The sequence below is a fragment of the Aspergillus foveolatus genome, assembly GCF_047715535.1.
Source record: "Aspergillus foveolatus strain CBS 279.81 unplaced genomic scaffold BDW70scaffold_10, whole genome shotgun sequence".
Classification (NCBI taxonomy): Eukaryota; Fungi; Ascomycota; class Eurotiomycetes; order Eurotiales; family Aspergillaceae; genus Aspergillus; species Aspergillus foveolatus.
This window is the reverse complement of record NW_027396074.1, coordinates 535,531-552,539: the sequence shown is the minus strand read 5'-3', so window position 1 is coordinate 552,539 and position 17,009 is coordinate 535,531. Positions and strand designations below refer to the sequence as shown.

General features: G+C 52.5%; 11 protein-coding genes across 11 annotated transcripts; 4 read left to right on the top strand and 7 right to left on the bottom strand.

Moving 5' to 3' along the window:
- Positions 1 to 22: 22 nt before the first annotated feature.
- Positions 23 to 1,788, bottom strand: BDW70DRAFT_9470 (thiamine pyrophosphate-dependent dehydrogenase E1 component subunit alpha). Its single transcript, XM_073745243.1, has 5 exons — positions 1,575 to 1,788; positions 1,320 to 1,507; positions 1,196 to 1,257; positions 924 to 1,133; positions 23 to 869 (listed from the first exon to the last, which is right to left on the bottom strand). Exons 1-5 carry the CDS (start codon positions 1,733 to 1,735, stop codon positions 96 to 98), a joined length of 1,395 nt encoding a protein of 464 aa, XP_073598557.1. The 5' UTR covers positions 1,736 to 1,788; the 3' UTR covers positions 23 to 95.
- Positions 1,789 to 2,121: 333 nt separating this feature from the next.
- BDW70DRAFT_165799 (T6SS phospholipase effector Tle1-like catalytic domain-containing protein) lies at positions 2,122 to 3,666 on the bottom strand (the record flags this gene model as incomplete). Its single annotated transcript, XM_073741829.1, has 3 exons — positions 3,432 to 3,666; positions 2,443 to 3,375; positions 2,122 to 2,384 (listed from the first exon to the last, which is right to left on the bottom strand). The coding sequence occupies exons 1-3, from the start codon at positions 3,625 to 3,627 to the stop codon at positions 2,122 to 2,124; spliced, it is 1,392 nt and encodes a 463-aa protein (XP_073598556.1). The 5' UTR covers positions 3,628 to 3,666.
- A 1-nt stretch (position 3,667) lies between these two features.
- BDW70DRAFT_131479 (uncharacterized protein) lies at positions 3,668 to 4,481 on the top strand. Its single transcript, XM_073735991.1, has one exon. It carries the CDS (start codon positions 3,928 to 3,930, stop codon positions 4,261 to 4,263), a length of 336 nt encoding a protein of 111 aa, XP_073598555.1. The 5' UTR covers positions 3,668 to 3,927; the 3' UTR covers positions 4,264 to 4,481.
- A 205-nt stretch (positions 4,482 to 4,686) lies between these two features.
- On the top strand, positions 4,687 to 6,643 carry BDW70DRAFT_157748 (major facilitator superfamily domain-containing protein; the record flags this gene model as incomplete). Its single annotated transcript, XM_073740404.1, has 5 exons — positions 4,687 to 4,974; positions 5,024 to 5,121; positions 5,180 to 5,530; positions 5,587 to 5,727; positions 5,791 to 6,643. 5 exons carry the CDS (start codon positions 4,687 to 4,689, stop codon positions 6,641 to 6,643), a joined length of 1,731 nt encoding a protein of 576 aa, XP_073598554.1.
- Positions 6,644 to 7,535: 892 nt separating this feature from the next.
- Positions 7,536 to 8,367, top strand: BDW70DRAFT_131477 (extracellular guanyl-specific ribonuclease RntA). The gene is made up of 2 exons (XM_073735990.1): positions 7,536 to 7,577; positions 7,645 to 8,367. The coding sequence occupies exons 1-2, from the start codon at positions 7,563 to 7,565 to the stop codon at positions 8,011 to 8,013; spliced, it is 384 nt and encodes a 127-aa protein (XP_073598553.1). The 5' UTR covers positions 7,536 to 7,562; the 3' UTR covers positions 8,014 to 8,367.
- Positions 8,368 to 8,373: 6 nt separating this feature from the next.
- On the bottom strand, positions 8,374 to 10,105 carry cox10 (protoheme IX farnesyltransferase). Its single transcript, XM_073735989.1, has one exon. The coding sequence runs from the start codon at positions 10,058 to 10,060 to the stop codon at positions 8,540 to 8,542; it is 1,521 nt and encodes a 506-aa protein (XP_073598552.1). The 5' UTR covers positions 10,061 to 10,105; the 3' UTR covers positions 8,374 to 8,539.
- A 150-nt stretch (positions 10,106 to 10,255) lies between these two features.
- Positions 10,256 to 11,378, top strand: BDW70DRAFT_9440 (putative monosaccharide-P-dolichol utilization protein). The gene is made up of 2 exons (XM_073745239.1): positions 10,256 to 10,963; positions 11,013 to 11,378. Exons 1-2 carry the CDS (start codon positions 10,337 to 10,339, stop codon positions 11,319 to 11,321), a joined length of 936 nt encoding a protein of 311 aa, XP_073598551.1. The 5' UTR covers positions 10,256 to 10,336; the 3' UTR covers positions 11,322 to 11,378.
- On the bottom strand, positions 11,333 to 12,517 carry med8 (RNA polymerase II mediator complex subunit MED8). The gene is made up of 2 exons (XM_073745240.1): positions 12,166 to 12,517; positions 11,333 to 12,093 (listed from the first exon to the last, which is right to left on the bottom strand). The coding sequence occupies exons 1-2, from the start codon at positions 12,288 to 12,290 to the stop codon at positions 11,436 to 11,438; spliced, it is 783 nt and encodes a 260-aa protein (XP_073598550.1). The 5' UTR covers positions 12,291 to 12,517; the 3' UTR covers positions 11,333 to 11,435.
- Positions 12,518 to 12,924: 407 nt separating this feature from the next.
- Positions 12,925 to 14,597, bottom strand: BDW70DRAFT_9433 (uncharacterized protein). The gene is made up of 3 exons (XM_073745238.1): positions 14,023 to 14,597; positions 13,718 to 13,969; positions 12,925 to 13,662 (listed from the first exon to the last, which is right to left on the bottom strand). The coding sequence occupies exons 1-3, from the start codon at positions 14,294 to 14,296 to the stop codon at positions 13,055 to 13,057; spliced, it is 1,134 nt and encodes a 377-aa protein (XP_073598549.1). The 5' UTR covers positions 14,297 to 14,597; the 3' UTR covers positions 12,925 to 13,054.
- BDW70DRAFT_131471 (uncharacterized protein) lies at positions 14,214 to 15,145 on the bottom strand. The gene has a single exon (XM_073735988.1). The coding sequence runs from the start codon at positions 14,758 to 14,760 to the stop codon at positions 14,548 to 14,550; it is 213 nt and encodes a 70-aa protein (XP_073598548.1). The 5' UTR covers positions 14,761 to 15,145; the 3' UTR covers positions 14,214 to 14,547.
- A 4-nt stretch (positions 15,146 to 15,149) lies between these two features.
- BDW70DRAFT_131470 (uncharacterized protein) lies at positions 15,150 to 16,367 on the bottom strand. Its single transcript, XM_073735987.1, has 2 exons — positions 16,347 to 16,367; positions 15,150 to 16,265 (listed from the first exon to the last, which is right to left on the bottom strand). Exon 2 carries the CDS (start codon positions 16,252 to 16,254, stop codon positions 15,493 to 15,495), a length of 762 nt encoding a protein of 253 aa, XP_073598547.1. The 5' UTR covers positions 16,255 to 16,265; positions 16,347 to 16,367; the 3' UTR covers positions 15,150 to 15,492.
- Positions 16,368 to 17,009: the final 642 nt, after the last annotated feature.

The following is a 17,009-nucleotide window of genomic DNA, read 5'->3' as shown; positions in this document are numbered from 1 at the left end:
TATGCATGTCATAATGTCTAACTTTGGCTTCGCCGACGTAAAATGCAGAGGACAGTCCGGGTAAGTCTATACGCAAACTAAGCACGACCACACTACTAAGAGTCCAACCCCTTGACTCCTCCTTCAAACGACCGAAGATCATACTCTTCCGGATACTCCTCCAGAATTCTCCTCAACTCCTTCATCTGCTCCCTCGCCTCCTCCGTAACCTCATCATAAACATCCTCAAAAGCAAACCGAATAGCCGGCTTCTTCGCCCTCTCCGCCTCCCCAAACTCTCTCAGTACTTCTTTTCGGATACTCTCCCTAGCCTGCCGCTCCATATCCTCATTCCAAATCCCTTCATTTTCAAGCCACTTCCGGAGCCTGATGATCGGATTATCTCTTTTCTTCCAATCCTCGACTTCTACGCGTGCACGGTACGCAAAGCTATCGTCGGACGTGCTATGGTGCGAGACACGGTAAGACATCGCCTCAATAAGTACCGGTTTTCCTCCCTGAGAAAGGGCTAGAGTTCGAGCAGCCTTCATAGCCTCGTAAACAGCGAAGATATCGTTTCCGTCGACACGGACCGTGTCGATACCATAGCCCACCCCGCGACTGGCAATTCCGTCTCCCCGATACTGTTCTAATGTGGGCGTAGAAATGGCGTACCCGTTATTTCGACAGATAAAGACCACTGGGCAGGATCTTGTAGCGGCGATATTGAGACCAGCGTGGAAGTCGCCTTCACTGGCGGCGCCTTCGCCGAAATAGCATGCAACAATGCGCGGTGGGGTGTCGGGATTCTGTAAAGCTTGGAGTTTCAGTGCGTAGGCAGCGCCTGAGGCCTGTGGTATCTGGGTCGCAAGGGTGGAGGAGATTGTATGCTGGGTCAATTTGTCAGTGCGAACTTCATCAATGGAAGGGGGGGATAGAAGTACGGTTTTTGGATAATCGCACCCGTAGTGAACAGGCATATTCCTCCCTCGACCGTTATCATTCGCATTGGCGAAGAGCTGGCTCATGAAGTTCTTTAGCGTAAAGCCTCGCTGCTGAAACACGCCGGTTTCGCGGTACTGTGCAAAGACGACATCGTCCGGTGTTAAGGCTGCTGCGGAGCCAACGCTGATGCCTTCTTCGCCGGCTGAGACCTTTCGAGTACGTATCTCATCAGCAAAAACTGCCCTTCTAAGGCTAGGGAGAGGTCTCGTACCATATAAAAGCTTAACCTCCCCTGCCGTTGTGCCTCGAACATGATCACGTCCATAATGCTCACTGTATATCGCATACCCATTAGTGCTGAAAATAGGCTTCAGGAATGTAGACTCAGAACCAACCCGTTAACATATTCCTATACCACGCCAACGCCTCCTCATTCGAAACACTGAGCTCGCTACGACTCTTATCGATCAGCACACCGTCAGAATCCATAACGCGATACGTTGGAATCCCGGGTTTATCCATTGGGTTGATGAAGGCCATCTCCGTTGTGAATTTGCTGTTGACTGCGCCGGGAAATCGGACTCTACGCATTGCATGATAGTTGATTAGCTTTCTCGACCTACTCTATATTGTAGAAGGTGGGGACTCACCGATCTGACCCCGGACGCTGGGAGAGGGATGTGCTCCATCGCTTGTGGAGGGAGAGTGGGCATGGAGACCGAAAGGGATGCTGAAACGGAGATTTGAAGAGGGAGCAGTGCACGCCGTGCGCCGACCGTACTCGGCCCGGCAGATATATTAAAGGGGTCATGGCTGTGTTCTGTGAATGATTTGAGTCCTCAAAAGAAAAGAAGTGGGAATGAGAGGGTTCTTTGTATGATTGAATTCCCCAGACTGAGGCCCTGAGAGTGCGGAGAAGCGGTTGGCGTCGGAGGGTAAAACGTCACGGGCCGCCAGTAGCCGAGGCTCCCTTATCGTCTCGGGCCATTTATATCTGGGCATTACTATATTTTGTTTATTATAGTAGACCAATTGGGTTGATCTTTCTTAGGGTTGAGAACTTAAAAGTCAACTGGTTGGTTAGGCCTTATATAGAAACAGTTACTACGCGCTCTCTCTCAGATGGTTTTATCGAACCCAGTTATACATATATGACCTCGAGATGACATATAGAGAAGCCCGGTAACAGGTAGACATTCATGGCGAACATGTTCCGTCGCTTCTCCTTTGCATATGCCGCCGGTCATTATCGACAAGATTAGGAGGCAGGTTTGGGTTATCGCCGCCTGGCTTCGGCACAGGAAAACCGTCCAGAATGCCGGACTCTAACATCTCGTACACACTGGGGTGAATTGTCGCATCGCATGGAATATCCCTTGAAGCTCCAAAGTTTGGTGGGAGTCGTCGCGGAACCCATTTACCCTTCTCTAGCTCGAGACGAGTTGCTAAGGGGAGGACCTCTGTTGTGGGAGACGTCATTACGGAAGAACAGGTAAACTGGAAAATTGGGAGACGAACCTAGAATCCACCATAGCATAACAGACACAGCGCTTCCGCCATGTCCAAAGCGCAGCTTATCATGCGGCTTGTTTGTTTTCTGTGCTATTTGATACGCGGCAGTGCCGGGCTCCTCATCTCTACATAGAGAGTGAGTCGCGACTCGTTTCATGTTTTCTACATTCTCCGACATGAATTCCAGCTTGCTGTCCGAGCCAGGCAGATTTAACACTTCCTGTATCATCCAGTGAAGCGAGATATCTGATAGGAGGTGCTTCTGGCTCTTGCTTAGAGGCCACCCGCCGCCAACATCGCCATGGTTTCCAGCAAACCAAACTTCTTTCAAATCCACGGAGTCTTTGTCCTTCGGGTCGATATGAAATAACGCAGGCTTGAACTTTAGCCGGCGCTCGTGTATCGAAACAGCGTGACGAATATGCCGTGCCGAAGGGCTGGCGATGTACCGGTATGACTTGCGAAAGAACGGTATCTCGAACTGACCGACGCTGTTTACGCAGTCAAAAAGACCGAGGAAATGCACGCCGACGTCTGGACGACAGAACGTCGTCTTGAACTTATGCATATACCGCGCTAACTCGCGGTCTTCTTCAGTCTGTGGCACGTTCCCCCGAGAGCTCTGGTAGCGACTGAACGTGTCCCAGGCGAATGGGACCATTTCTTCATTACCGCGTGAGAGGAGGCCAATGTTATGGATCATCTCGGCTAGGAATCGGGCTGTGTATGCGCCGCGCGAGAAACCGAAGATATAGATATGATCGCCAGTGGAGTAATAGCGCATGATGAACCTGTAGCCCGCGATAAGGTGGCTGGCAAACGATACGCCTATTCCTTGATCCAACAGGGCGCTGACGCGCGCTTTGAATCTCGTCCACCAGCTAAACCCGCTGGTCTGGCGCGAGGAACCTCTAACATAGGTCAAGGTCCCAATCCCGGCTGTATGCGCACTAGTTAGTTTCTTCGTTTTGAAGTGGTAACGGTAGTCAGCTCACGCTGATAATAGGCATATTGGCCGGGTTTATGCCGTTCAAGCGACTCATAGATTTTGACGATATTTGTGTCCTCCTCGGTTCCCATGTACTGATTCCCCGTGCCATCGAAGCAGAGAACAAGCCGACGAGGCTGCGGCACCGAATCATGGGCCGACTCGGGACCGCCGAACGGGCCAGCATGGGGCGGAGAAGGCATGGTTGTCTCGCTTGACGCTGGTGCCAAAGTATCCCTCCAGGTTCGACCGAGTCCAAAGTGGGTTTATAACTTCACGGACTGAGGTGCAAGAGCAAGATGTCACAGCAGTTGGGCTGGGCTGAGCTGAGCACCATGTAAGATATTGCGTCTTGTCCCTGCGGGCTTTATCCACCACGAAGCCTGATTTGAATGGCGATCGTCGGCTGCCCAGACCAGCCGTTCCTTCGTGGCAGTGTGGCTGGAGGATTAGTGGGTGTGAACAGTTCATCATGCGGTTGAGTAAGTGCTGCCAAGGTGATCATGTATGCTAATTGCAATTCTGCCCATTCTTTGGACCTTTCACGCATGTTTGATTCGCTGGAAGATTCAGAATTGCAGTTTGAGGCCTTTGCCGTGGTGCAGAAATGCAGAAAGTTCGCAGATCTTTGCTCATGGCTCGAGTCTCGCGAACATCAGCGACATAATAGGCGAGAATCGTGCCCACCTGACCGACAGCACAAACATCAGCATTCAGATCGGTCAGTAAGCTGCAAAACACCCTTTGACGCCCTATCTCGCTCTCGGAGTATATCTTCCAGCGGAGTGAATCAGCCTCCATTCAGAGACCGCTTGAAAGATGAGGATCTCTACAATTGACACATCAGCTTCTCAGGTGATGAAACGTACTCCATACGTTTGGCTGGAGCAGTGGCGACAGATTGAAATCAGGCGAGGAAGCTGAGACAATGTGTGCGATGCCATGTCCAGTTCAAGGGGTGCTGGAGATTATTAAAGTTGATGACTCAGGCCGACAATTTCATCTATAGTGAAGATTCGAGATATGAGATTCGGGGATCGATTTCCGACAGCACAACTTGACACCTCGAGAAGGTGGGAGGAAAAAACAGGTTATGGCCGAGAAAGTCAGGCAGTATTGTTTATGGTTCTGCGCAAACAAATCCGCATCAGCGTCTTGATATGTCAGCACCCCTCTTCTCTTTGACTCATGTCAAGCCTCCAAATTCAACCCCTCCAAATGTCCGTCAGTTCCAAAGGCACCGAAGGTCCAATTCAGACGCAATGGCGCTCGTTCCTACCCTGCATCACGAGCTTGCATTACCGGTGCCAAAGCCGGAGCCAGCTACAACAAACCTAATCTTTGCCTCGAATGAAACCAGCCTACGCCAATCTGCGGATAACACTGCAGAAGACAACGTTACAAACAGTCATCAGGATGCACCCGCTTCTCCTCTACAAGCAGAGCCGGAAGAAGCACGACAGGTCTTCGAGCGAGCCCCATTGCCGGAAAGCAGTCGATACCGCCAGTTGGCTATCACTACGCTGATTGTCATATCGAACCTTGTTCAGGTGCGAGCTCTTCTATTTCGGTATGCTCACGGGATACTGACTAATACAGATGATTGTCAACTTTGCCGGTATTGCCGGTGGCCGAACGTTCATCGAGTCCATGGGAGTAAAACAAACATACGCGACCTGGATTGCGGCAAGTTACGGGTAACCCCCCCCCCCCACAAAAGGCATAACAGCAGGAAGCTAAAGGACGGGAACTCAGTCTCACACAGGGAACATTCGTCCTCATGAGCGGCCGTCTCGGCGACGTCTACGGTCACCGCAAGATGCTCCTAGGCGGCGGCGCCTGGCTCGTACTGTGCTCATTCGTCGGTGCCTTCGTCCACACGAATTTCTTCGCATTCGTGACGATGCGCGCACTTGCTGGCGTCGGGGGTGCATGTATTATGCCTAACGCCGTGGCCATGATTGCGATCACCAATCCGCCGGGGAGAGTTCGAAACCTCAGTTTAGGATTTTTTGCGGCATCGGCGCCGTTGGGAGGGTACTTCTCTGCGCTGTTTCTTGGAGTTTTCATGGAGCATACGCACTGGCGATGGTTCTTCACTTTTGTGTGAGGCATATGCCGTCCTTCTATACTTCCTGGTGGATATAGCTGACGATAAACAGGGCGTGCCTTGGGGCCGTGATATTCATACCTCTCTGGCTTCTCAGCAACAGCCAAGCAACGTCAAGTCGAAATGAAAAGATCGATTGGCTGGGGGCCGCATTGGGTACGAGCGCGTTGATTCTATTCAATTTCGTCTGGAAGTGAGTTGAACTGACATACGTAACATGTCTGCTATTTTCAGCCGCTAACACCTTACCTGCCAGTCAAGCGCCCAGCGTAGGCTGGTCAACGCCCTACGAGATCGCTCTACTCGTGCTGTCAGTCATCCTGTTCAGTTTTTTTATCATTTGGGAGCACAAAATCTCGCATCCCATTATGCCACCTTCCATATTCAGAGCCCCCTCCTTCGCCATTCTCGTCCTGGTCATCCTCCTCGACTACATGACCGTCGGTACAGTGCTTTGGTACCAGCTCCTCTGGCTTCAAGAAGTCTGGGGCTGGTCCACGCTTCAGTTCGCAATCGGCTGGACCCCCTTTGTCATCTGCGGCACATTCGCAGCCTGCCTGGCGGCCTGGCTAATACCCCGGCTCGCAGCTCAATGGATCCTCGCACTCGGCACGGTAACAGTGATGGTCTCAACTGTGCTAATTGCTACAATCCCGCTGAAACAAAGCTATTGGGCGCAAATGTTTCCCTCCATTGTACTATTTTCGTTTTGCCCCGACTTCGTGTATACTGCTGGCCAAATCATAGCCAGTAACACGGTCCGACGACACCAGCAGGGCGTTGCGGGGTCAATCATCGGAACGCTGAATCTGTATGGGAATAGTTTAGGGTTGGGCTTCGCGTCGACTGTTGAGGTGCAGGTTGCGAAGACCTCTGGGAACAACATTACTGGGTACCGCGCCGCGTTATATTTCGGAGTCGCGATTAGTGCTATCGCGCTACTACTTGATGTTGCATTTGTGAGAAGGGTCAAGGATGAGAGAGAGGGGTGGGAGGAGGGAGACCAAGAGGGAGAAGCGATTGAGCTGGCTCAGGCTGCTGCGACGGGTGCTCAGGTCTCGAGGCTCGAGGCGGGACAGGGGTCTTCTGTCGTTCAAAGAGTCGAGTAATTCTCAATGGCATCCTATCCGGTCAATATGAGATGTGATAGCCCCGATCGACACTGCGCTGATGCCAAATGGAAACATCTGCTACAACGCTGATAACGAGCAATCGAAGCTGGTAACGACAACAATTGGTTTAGCGACTGTTTGACTCGATGATACAGATTCATATCGCGAAGGTGAAGACCATGCGGAAACTGGCAATGCAACGTCCAACGGGCACGGAGGACTGCCTGGATGCGGGATAGTGAGCGGTTATTAGTGTTGTTCTGGTCCGAATTCATCTGCGATCATCGGCGAAGTCGAGATAGAAGTTGAATTGATAGCAGAAGCATGGCAATTCAGTATAGCGGACCTCGCCTGTCCAGAGCAATCAAGCCAATGACCACTGATATCCTCTACAAATACCACATGTAGCTGTCAACATATCCCACATGATCAGCCGGTTAACCCGAAGTCAAGTAGTATCTTGGAAACGGCCCCGGCCATGATCCAGCGCACGAGATTGAAAGATCGACATCAGCGGCCACCCCCTATCAGACTACTCCATATAATCTGCATGATCATATCCAGTGATCTGATTGGCTCACCCCCTGAACACCCCCCTTCCCCTGCCAATTCCTCAGACTGCTGATCAGGGCCATGTGAACCATTGCTCGCCTACACTCACACGCCTGCCAATGCCTCCTTTGATACGAAACACTGAACGAGTGGATGCGATGTAACCTCGGGGTTGGTCAGCCTTGTTGTTGTTTAGTTTAGATAGATCGGAGGAGGCCGATCGGTTATGATTGCTAGAGAGTTCACGGATACAGATCCTAGTATAAATAGTGTCTGTCTATCCCTTCTGTGTAGGTAAAGATCAAGCGCACTTCTATACCATAAGACAGATTCAGCAGGTATTCACCCCAAGGACGCAGACGAGATGTTCCAAGTCAAGGTACTATCTGCTAGTTTCCTTTTATATTTCACTTGATTAAACAGAGTATACTGACGAAAATGCCCAGACCTTCCTCACCCTTCTCCTTTCCACCTCTCTCACCCTCGCTCTCCCAGCCGTCGAGACTCGCGACTGCGCCTACACCTGCGGCAGTGTGTGCTACTCCTCATCCGCCGTCTCCGCCGCTGCAAATGAAGGCTACAGCCTCGAGCAGTCCGGCGACGATGTCAACGACTACCCGCACGTCTACAACAACTACGAGGGCTTCGACTTCAGCGTCGATCCCACCTACTATGAGTTCCCCATCCTGAGCTCTGGACGAATCTACAGCGGTGGTTCGCCAGGTGCGGACCGTGTGATCTTCAACGAGGATGGAGAGATTGCAGGCGTGATTACCCACACCGGGGCCAGTGGAAACAACTTTGTTTCCTGCTAGGGGGCTTACTTTTAGCTTATTCTCGAGGACAAGAATGGATTTCAATACACCTGCTCATGAATTCCGCCCACCGGTTTAGGCGGTCCATTGGAGTAGCTGCTGCATCCATGAAGCCCTGGATACCTACTACAGCATGATCCATAAAATACCGACTGTAGATGAAGCGAGGGTACCCTGGCGCGCTGAATGTATCAGATATGTCCAATTCTGATCTTGGCAATAAGCTGCGTATTCTGCAGGATGCGCGCCTCGAGCATAGTTGAGGTTGTCGAATCGCCTAGTGAGGGATGGTAACTGGGGACTAGAGCTAACGCTGAAGGGAGTTTCAAGGCACTGTTTCGTTACCAGTCACGGATTGAATTGTTGAATGTAGCAGCCCTGCTGGGAGCTTTTTGTATTCGCCTATATATGTACATCTAGTCAGATTAAGAGCAAGAACACACCATATCCCCTATGCAAAACGCCACCGTTTACCAAAACAATGTAATACAAGCTGAGAAGAGAAATTAAATTCATCATTCTTCAGTCAAACAACTGGGCTTGAGGGACTGGTAGGGCTCTGGTTAATAGCTTTCCCGGAAGAAACCTCCTCATAATATACGTAGTCATCGTCGTCGTCTTCAATCGGCTGGCCAAAGATGCCTCCCCAGACACCGTCCCAGAGGCCCTTCTTCGTGACGAGAGCTCCAACAAGGAGAATTGGCAATTGCCAGATACTGGCCCAGAACAAGCCTCTAGCAGTACCATTGGCACCCTGGTGCTTCCAGAATCCGTAAGCCTCTTTCGTCAACCAGCCGTTCGCAACAGTGCTGCTAACTAAGAAGCCGTGTCCTACGATCCCTGCCCACCAGAGACCAATAGAGAGAGGAAACATGAGGACTGAGTAGCGCAGGGCGACGCGAGCGTTGCGGGCTGGGTTTGTCCAGCAAAGCATCTTGTATCCGGCTCCCTTGTATTCCTCGCGGATGGTGTGCGATAAGGCGTTGAAATGAGGAAATTGCCAGGCAAAAAGGATTCCCCCAAGAAGCCAGCCGCCGAGACTGTTTTCGCCGAAAAGCATGTCCCGCCAGGTGTCATGTCCCGTTGTTGCTCCTTGCCCGGCCGCTGCAACCCAACCCATCATTGGAGGAATACCACCCACGACAGCACCAACCCAAGTGTTTATCACATGCATTCGCTTCAGTGGCGTGTATACAAACGCGTAGAGCGCGATATTAGCGGCGGACAGTCCAGTTACCGTGGGGTTTGTTCCGAAGTATAGCAGACTCAGTCCCACGGCGGCCGTTGCAATGGCGAAGAGTACGGCCGCACGGCGGGTGACAAGGCCACGGACCAGAGGCCTATTGCGCGTCCGTGACATTTGGGCGTCGTATTTCGGTTCGAAAATCATGTTCAAAGTGTTGGCGCTACAGGCGGAGAGGAATGTCCCGGTTGTCAAGTAAAGGAATGTCAAGGTGGAGGTAGAAAGGGTAGGAAGCGGCGCAATTGTAGGATCGAGAGCAAGGATAGAGGATACCGGGTATATCCCATATGCCGAAGTTGTCGAGAGCAGGACCAAGAAGGAGAGACGGGGTTTAGTGAGTGCGAAGAAGGCGGCCAACTTGCGGCGCAGTGACGTTTTGGGGAGCGTTGAAGAGAAATTCGACAGTTGCGCGGAGGCATCTGGTGGAATCACCGGCTCGGCGCCATTGTTTTGTGCTGCCGCTTCCTTTAACCGCTTCCTTCGGCGATGAGGCAACTCCGACAGCTCCGGTGATGTGCTGGGCGTTGAGTGTCCACGGTTCAGCTGGCTAGGAGAATTGCTAGGAGAAAGCGAGGTAAAAAGCGACGGTTGTGGAGTCAGATGACTGTCACCCTTATGCGAGGAAAAATACGTCTTGTTCACAGCAGACGACGGTGATTGCCCAGCAACAGTAGATTGTAACCGCGAGATCGAAGCGTGCTTGTTGACTGCGGGGAAAGATGGCCGGCTGCGATTGAGGCATTGTAAACATAAGGACGACTCTCGAGCCGCTCCTAGCCTCCCGAAAGAAGACCGGAGGATCATGACGGCAGATGAGCGCCTGCGAATTGACAGCAGAGCACACTGTTGAGGTCAATTGCCGACATGAAGCCAAAGACGGCGCGGGAGAAAATCGTAGGTTAGACTGTAAAGACCAAAAACGCAGTCATTTTTTGGAAAGAGCCACTAAGAGTCCTGGAATGGTCATCGTACCACTCTTTCTATTGCTCATCAGCTTTCCCTCAGTTCCTCCAGACCTCCAAGGCTAGTTCCAGGCCTGGAATACCCCGTCTGTGCTCTAGCTCCATCCTATACACCACCATGGACGTCATTCAGAAGACGCTCGTCGACCCTCTCCAGCCTTACCTCCGGCCCGTCGTCGCGTCGGTGCCGCAACCTGTCCACGATGCGATTGTCTCCTTGATTGGCTCAAGCTGCCACAACACGCTCGTCGTCAACCTTGACCTTGCCCAGGATCCGGAATGCACATCTCTTGCGATCTCGAAAGCTCTAGGGATTGGTATTGTTGGCGCTAGTGGAATCGTCAAGGTTCCCCAGATTCTCAAGCTCATCCGCTCCGGCTCATCTGCGGGCGTGTCTTTTGTGTCGTATGCGCTTGAGACTGCCAGCTTGCTCATCACGCTTTCCTACGGAGTGCGCAACCAGTTTCCTTTCAGTACCTACGGCGAATCCGCATTCATCGCTGCGCAGGATGTTTTGGTAGGGGTGTTGGTCTTGACATATGCCGGCCGATCCGCAGCAGCGGCTGCGTTTGTTGCGGTCGTGGCAGCGAGCATTTATTCCTTGCTGGTTGACACTTCTATCGTTGATGCTCAAACCATGGCCTACCTTCAGGCGGGCGCGGGAGTTTTGGGCGTTGCCAGCAAGGTGCCCCAGATCCTGACTATCTGGCAGGAAGGTGGAACCGGACAGCTGAGTGCTTTTGCGGTATGATCATTTCAGCCCTAATGTTGCGGAAATTTGCTAATGTGATCAGGTGTTCAACTACCTCGCAGGCTCCTTGTCCCGTATCTTCACCACCCTTCAGGAGGTGGACGACAAGCTCATTCTGTATGGCTTCCTCGCCGGTTTCTCCCTAAACCTCATCCTCGCCGCCCAGATGCTGTACTACTGGAACAGCCCTACAAAGACCGAGAAGGAAGAGGCGAGCAGGTCACGGAAGCCTGCGATCAAGGCCGAAACTTCTTCCTCTAGAAGGTCACCCGCCTCGTCCGCTTCGCCTTCCACGGCTTCTCCGTCCCCAAAGCCATCCGGCAGGACGCCAACGACTCGTCGACGCGGTTAGAGCTTTATTTGATGGCTTTGGTCTCTCAGTTCACGTCGGTCTAAAAGTTTATAATTCGGACAGGCACTGAAATGAATCGCTAGTATATACAGTTGGTCTGTAGCTTTGTTTGAATTACCGTACCGCCGGCATCACACCCGTGGTCATGTACCGTAGGATCTCATTGATCGGCACCAGCGGCAAAGCCTGCTCCCCTGCTGCGGCGCCAGCGTTATCAGGCGCACCATCAATCCTCCCTCCAAACCCAACATCCATCTCTTCCTCTTCCTCCTCGCTCTCATCATCATCCTCTAAAACCCTCTTCAACCCCAACTCCGCAACAACCTCCTGAATCCCCCTCTCCTTCTCCTCCAGCGTGAAATTCCCTCCCCAGTTCCTTCTTCTTGCCTCTGAATTCGCCTCAACAGGCGCCCACTCCCACAGCGCCGCGAGATCATCTTCGCTAAGCCTACCTCCGACACCCGCGCCCACCACGCCCGCGTTCATCCCAGCTGCAGAAGCCGACGGCAACGTTGAGAACATCCCCGTCGATCCGGAGGACCCCTGGATAGCGGCATTATCCGCCTTCCGCCCTCTGCTCACCCAATCCTCGACTCTGGGATCAAGTTTCGTGCGCAGAAGCTGCTCAAGCGTATTCGCGTGCGTTTTGGTTGGGAATTCCGGTGCTGGAAGGGCAGATATACTCCGTAGAAGTTCGTGGTTCTCGGAGAGGTGTGTGGAGATGGATTGGAGGTTGTTGGAGATGATGCTTGCTTGCGTTTGAAGAGAGGACCTTTTGGCGGTATTTGTTAGTCGATTGCTAGAAACGGATTGAAAGAAGCAGGGCTGAATAGGAAATACGGACCATGTTGGTAAAGGATCAGATTGGTTTAGGCTTGTAATCAGGGAGCCCAAAGAGTGTGTTAGTTGGATGAGGCGCTGACGGGATTGTTCGAGCGTTTTGAGGTGGTCAGGGGAGAGAGTCGTCATTTTTTAGTCGCTTGCTTCCCAATCCTCACGAATAGAAGTGACGGTATGAGTTTGAAGTGTCGTAGGGGGATTAGGTGGTGTCTGTTTTGGCTAGATCGTGACGAGGAAGAGAAGAGGAGAGTTGAAAACAGCCGCCTGGAAATGAGGTCTGACGCTCCGCACGGCGACCCACCACATTCGTACCTATGCGCTTCATAGTGGCACCGATCATCTTTCGGTCACCCGGAATGCCATGACATGTTTACCTGCGCCATGATATATTTAGATGAAAATATCTTGGTAGCACCTCTTGGACGGTGAATATACTAATAATATCCTCTTGGCCGTGGGTTGGAGGTGCAGTAGCCTGAAACGCGCCGGCGCGTAGTCCGCCCAGGCGCCAGTGCTGTGGAATTTATAGAGGGCTCACCCCGTGGCTTCTCTTGCTCATACCCGAATGACCATCAACCCTCTATCTACCTTTGAAAAAGCGTACAGCTTGCTTTATACGTTTCATGTTAGCTAATTAGTCTTCTTTCCAGGGTATCTATTCAACATTCAACAGTTGGCAGCAGGCATGACTTTGATATACGTCAGAATGTGGGACCAGGGTACGCTCAAGCACGGTATAATAATGGGGATGGAGATGAGGATGGGGAGGGACATATCCGGGCCCGACACGCCATAGAGCCTATGCAAGTTCAACAAGAAAGGCAGTTAGAACCTGACTGGGACGGGCTTTGCACTCAGAGAAAGCAACAAGGCACGGTGAGGACAGGCCGCAATCACTCCTGTCTCCCCTTTCCGTTATTCGGCGGTGTCGGCTGAAAATATGTTTGCTGCTGATACGACTGCACTTGCGCCTGCGGCACCTTCTCTTCGGGTGAATACGCCGTCGACGGCGTCGCAATGACCGGTTCCACGACCTTTGAGTAACCAACCTCCTGAGAGCGCCCATCATTATCAATAAAGCCGAAGCCGAAGCCCGGAGACTGCGCATATCCATGATGCGGTTGTGGTGAGTACACAGTGGGCCCGTACATACCCTGCGCCTGCGCGGGGTACTCCATTGCCCATTGTGGGGTGCTAATTCCGGTGTCGTTCCAGCGGGCGTGGAGGTGTGCTGGCTGGCGCAGGCGACGGGCCTTCTTACGACGGGAGCGGATGAAGAAGAAACACCCTAGCGCGAGGATACAGAGCAGGATCACGAAACCAAGGATTGGCATGGCGATTATGAGGGCTAGATTGGAGTTGTCGCCGTCACCGTCGCCGGAGATGAGGTCTGCCGAGGAAGAAGGGAGGAGGGACTCAGAGAAGATGCGGCTAGGTGTGATGGGGAATTCTTCTTCTGTGGGTGTTTCGAAATGGCAGCTGTAACGGAGAGATTCGAGGACTGCATTTTGTTGGTGAGTTGAAGAAGTGGGAATGGGGACAAGGTGCTGACGTACAGTTGGCCAGATATACCTGGGGCCTCAGCTCATCGGAGGTCAAATTATAGCACGCATTACAATCGGTGATCTCGTTATCGGCGAACGAGGCGGTATCGCACCAGGTCTCGATATTCTCGCCAGAGGGGCTGTCCAATTGGAATTCGATTGATGATTCGATGTCTTTGCACGCAACTGGGCAAGAGTTAGAGCTGTTGGTCACTTTCTCCGGATACCCATAAACGCATGACGAGAAGGCAAAACGGAGGTTGACTGTCCCGGTTAGTATGGCTGTCAGTTCATCCAGACAATGAAAGAGCACGTACAAAGACCCCATTCAACGTCCGACTGTCTTGACGCATCGTCTACAAAGGTGCTCTGCAGCTGGCATGCAATGCAGCCCTCGAACTTTCTCCCCGCCTCGGTATTGTTGTACTCGCTATCAAAGCAGACGATCTCCGACGGCAGCGTAGCATTGGCTGGGCTGCAAGCACTCTCACACGGTGAGCCTGGCGTTGTCCGCAATGCAGAAGCGAGTCTGAGAAGACCGAATACTGTCCATCTCGAGATAGTCCTCTTGCTGAAGCCCGAGGGACCCATCTTGAGCTGACCAGCGCAGCACAAATCAAACCGCAGCAAATTCAAAACCCAGAAAAGCCGCGCAATCGATGGCAGACCTTTCTGGCATCGAATCCGACCTTCCCTCACAGGAGAAAAACGAGGCAAGCGAGCGAAAGAGCACTTGATGTATCGTAGAATTATAATAGCCTTATGAGGAGATAGGCGAAGTCTTCGTCTTAAGGTAAGGTTCCAGTCGCACGATCAGCGCCCAACCGACATCCGAACTCGATTCACTTGCTGCAACTCCAAGCGAAGTCCAGGTTACCCTGGCAGAAACCAAATTGATAAAAAGGCCGGGTGGTGCAATCCGCTCCAAGGCGCAAGCTCAGTCCAAGACATGACCGGTCAGTGGCCGTCGTTCGATCACAGATGAACGCTGGGGGCATAAACAAGAGTTGCGCGTACACTAGCGCAGCCATCCTGCCCCTCACCGGGCCAGACATCCGGCCAGCAGCTAATCAAGAAATGAGACATCGGCAGGGGAGCGCAGAGGATGATTGGGGTCAAGTGTGACGGGATGATGGGGGATTGGGCGTGGGCGTGGGCGGGGATGTGATGTGACAAGAGATGCAGCCTGGCTTATGCGCGCTTCGGCAATCTCATTGGGCTACGCTCGATTCCCTAACACAGTAGTCGGTGACAAAGGAGCAAGCGAAAACTCGGACTTCGAGTGCCAGTCAAAGGATTTTAATCTCCAGAGCATATTCACCTGCCAATTGAATGATTGGAAGGCGGACGACCAGGATTGGTGGCCGACTGTCAGTAACGGAAGACCCCGCCGAAGTCGTCACGGAAGACCCGGGGCCAGAGCAATTATTAAGCTGGAGCAGACTGGCAATAATGAGTAAGATTTATAGATCAAAATACAGGGTTTATTTGCTTGAATCTGGTCAGGTCTGACACTCCACATGCCCGTATCTGTCATCCGTCTTGCCCTCGTCCCCTGCTTGTACCACCCACTATTTCCAAGAACAGTCACAAACAACCACCCAATAAAGCATAACGCCACTATGCAGGCCGTATCTTCGCGCGTGGCTAGGGAAATCAATAGCGAAAAATCAAGGTGGATCGCAACACAAACAACGTGGACGCTGTCCAACAGCGGATAGTTCCATGACTAGGATCTCCAAAACACTGAAAAGCAAATATCAACAACAAATAAAGAACCCCCCGCCTTAGCCATACAGATCGTCGTACGAAGGGACCAGTTCCTGCGATGCAGTGTTGGGGACCGCGTCACGAACCTTTAGCCCCTTCTGAGGCTTCTTGTCAGGCAGCAGTTGTAGCGGTGTATGTTGCGCGAGTCGAGGATCGTCGGCGCTGAAACTGGTTCGCTGCGAGCTGGCCGTCACAGGCACCGAGGAGATCGGGTCTGGAGTCGTGCTCTGGCCGCTATGTCGCCGCATCCGGGAAGTGACTGATAATGGCGGCGATTTCGATCCACGAGAGTGGGCATCATCTGCTCCTCGCCTCCGCGGGGACCCCAGCGTGGAAACATTGTCGCTAGCTTCGTCCGCAGAATTGTCCCCAAAATCCTTCTTTTCCCAGGATTTTGGTAGAGTGATAGGTTTTGGCTGGACAGGCTGGGCTTTCGGAAGGCGCGGTTTCGTCTTTTGACGTCGTAGTTTCGAGTCGTAGTAGCCTGTCGGCATGTTCAATGAGTTGACAGTGACCTCATTTCGAGATCTCGCATCCTCGCCTCTAGTTATATGTGGCCGAGACGGCTCTCCAGAGCTGTGCTTGGGGCCATGGTCGCGATCAGAAGAGCTGGCGGATACCGGGCTGGTCCCTGCTGAGACTTCGTACTGGCTCCAGGAACCCTCGTTGGGCGATGAGATGGCCGTATCACCCCATCGCGGGTCGAGCTCCGACGAAACCTTGCGCTTTCTCCGGATTCTGTGCATGATGGCCGTCATAATCTTCACGGGATTTATCATGTAGTGGGAGCCTGTGGAGGACGAAGGTCCGGTCAACATGAGGCCTTGGGGAACGAGGGTCTATGTAGGCTCAAAAGGGTTACGGAACATGCCAGGTAAGGGCAGGGATGGGATAGAACCACATGCAACTTCACCAACGCAGTTATATACGGCTCTGCCTCAGCTGTTGGAAGCCCCCCTGTGCGGAGGGCCAGTACTTGCCGGAGAGAGCAGCAAAGGTGAAAGCAATGCACGCAAGAAGCCTCTGCATGAGATGGTGTGCCTCTATCGAAGCATAACCCAAAGGGTGACCACAACGAGACCGAAAATGAGTCCACGTCAATGGGGAGGATGACAGGCGCGCAATCGAGATCTCCTCGATCACAGCTCAAACGGGCAAACGAGGTCGGACATCATAGGGAGGATGAGCTGATGGTGGTGCAGAAGACGCGTACCGGGCCCGACAGTCTGGTTGAGCCCCCCTCCTTGTGTCTCGTCAACGGCAGGGTTGGGAAAATAATGGAAAACCTTGAAAAATCTTGGAAAATATTGGCGCCTTTTGGAACCTCTCGGAGACGAGTGCAGCGCCACGGGTGATCAGCCGGAATCATACGCAGCCTTTGGGCATCGCAGCGGGATGAAAAGCGCCACCAAGCGCGGTAGGATGGAACATCATGCCAGATACAGAGCGTAAGCTCAGAGACAAACACTGGGGTTCAACCTGCAATGGCTTCATAAGCACAAAAGAGGGGTAACAGAAGTTGCGGCACAGTCAA

Coding starts and splice junctions, on each gene's coding strand:
- BDW70DRAFT_9470 (XM_073745243.1), bottom strand. CDS start 1,735: ATGACCCCTTTAATATATCTGCCGGGCCGAGTACGGTCGGCGCACGGC. Junction 1,134..1,195: donor GGAGGTTAAGCTTTTATATG/GTACGAGACCTC, acceptor CGTACTCGAAAG/GTCTCAGCCGGCGAAGAAGG. Junction 870..923: donor GGTGCGATTATCCAAAAACC/GTACTTCTATCC, acceptor AAATTGACCCAG/CATACAATCTCCTCCACCCT.
- BDW70DRAFT_131479 (XM_073735991.1), top strand. CDS start 3,928: ATGTATGCTAATTGCAATTCTGCCCATTCTTTGGACCTTTCACGCATG.
- BDW70DRAFT_9440 (XM_073745239.1), top strand. CDS start 10,337: ATGGACGTCATTCAGAAGACGCTCGTCGACCCTCTCCAGCCTTACCTC. Junction 10,964..11,012: donor GACAGCTGAGTGCTTTTGCG/GTATGATCATTT, acceptor TAATGTGATCAG/GTGTTCAACTACCTCGCAGG.
- med8 (XM_073745240.1), bottom strand. CDS start 12,290: ATGACGACTCTCTCCCCTGACCACCTCAAAACGCTCGAACAATCCCGT. Junction 12,094..12,165: donor TCTGATCCTTTACCAACATG/GTCCGTATTTCC, acceptor TACCGCCAAAAG/GTCCTCTCTTCAAACGCAAG.
- BDW70DRAFT_9433 (XM_073745238.1), bottom strand. CDS start 14,296: ATGGGTCCCTCGGGCTTCAGCAAGAGGACTATCTCGAGATGGACAGTA. Junction 13,970..14,022: donor GGACGTTGAATGGGGTCTTT/GTACGTGCTCTT, acceptor TAACCGGGACAG/TCAACCTCCGTTTTGCCTTC. Junction 13,663..13,717: donor CCAGGTATATCTGGCCAACT/GTACGTCAGCAC, acceptor AACAAAATGCAG/TCCTCGAATCTCTCCGTTAC.
- cox10 (XM_073735989.1), bottom strand. CDS start 10,060: ATGATCCTCCGGTCTTCTTTCGGGAGGCTAGGAGCGGCTCGAGAGTCG.
- BDW70DRAFT_131471 (XM_073735988.1), bottom strand. CDS start 14,760: ATGTCTGGCCCGGTGAGGGGCAGGATGGCTGCGCTAGTGTACGCGCAA.
- BDW70DRAFT_131470 (XM_073735987.1), bottom strand. CDS start 16,254: ATGATAAATCCCGTGAAGATTATGACGGCCATCATGCACAGAATCCGG.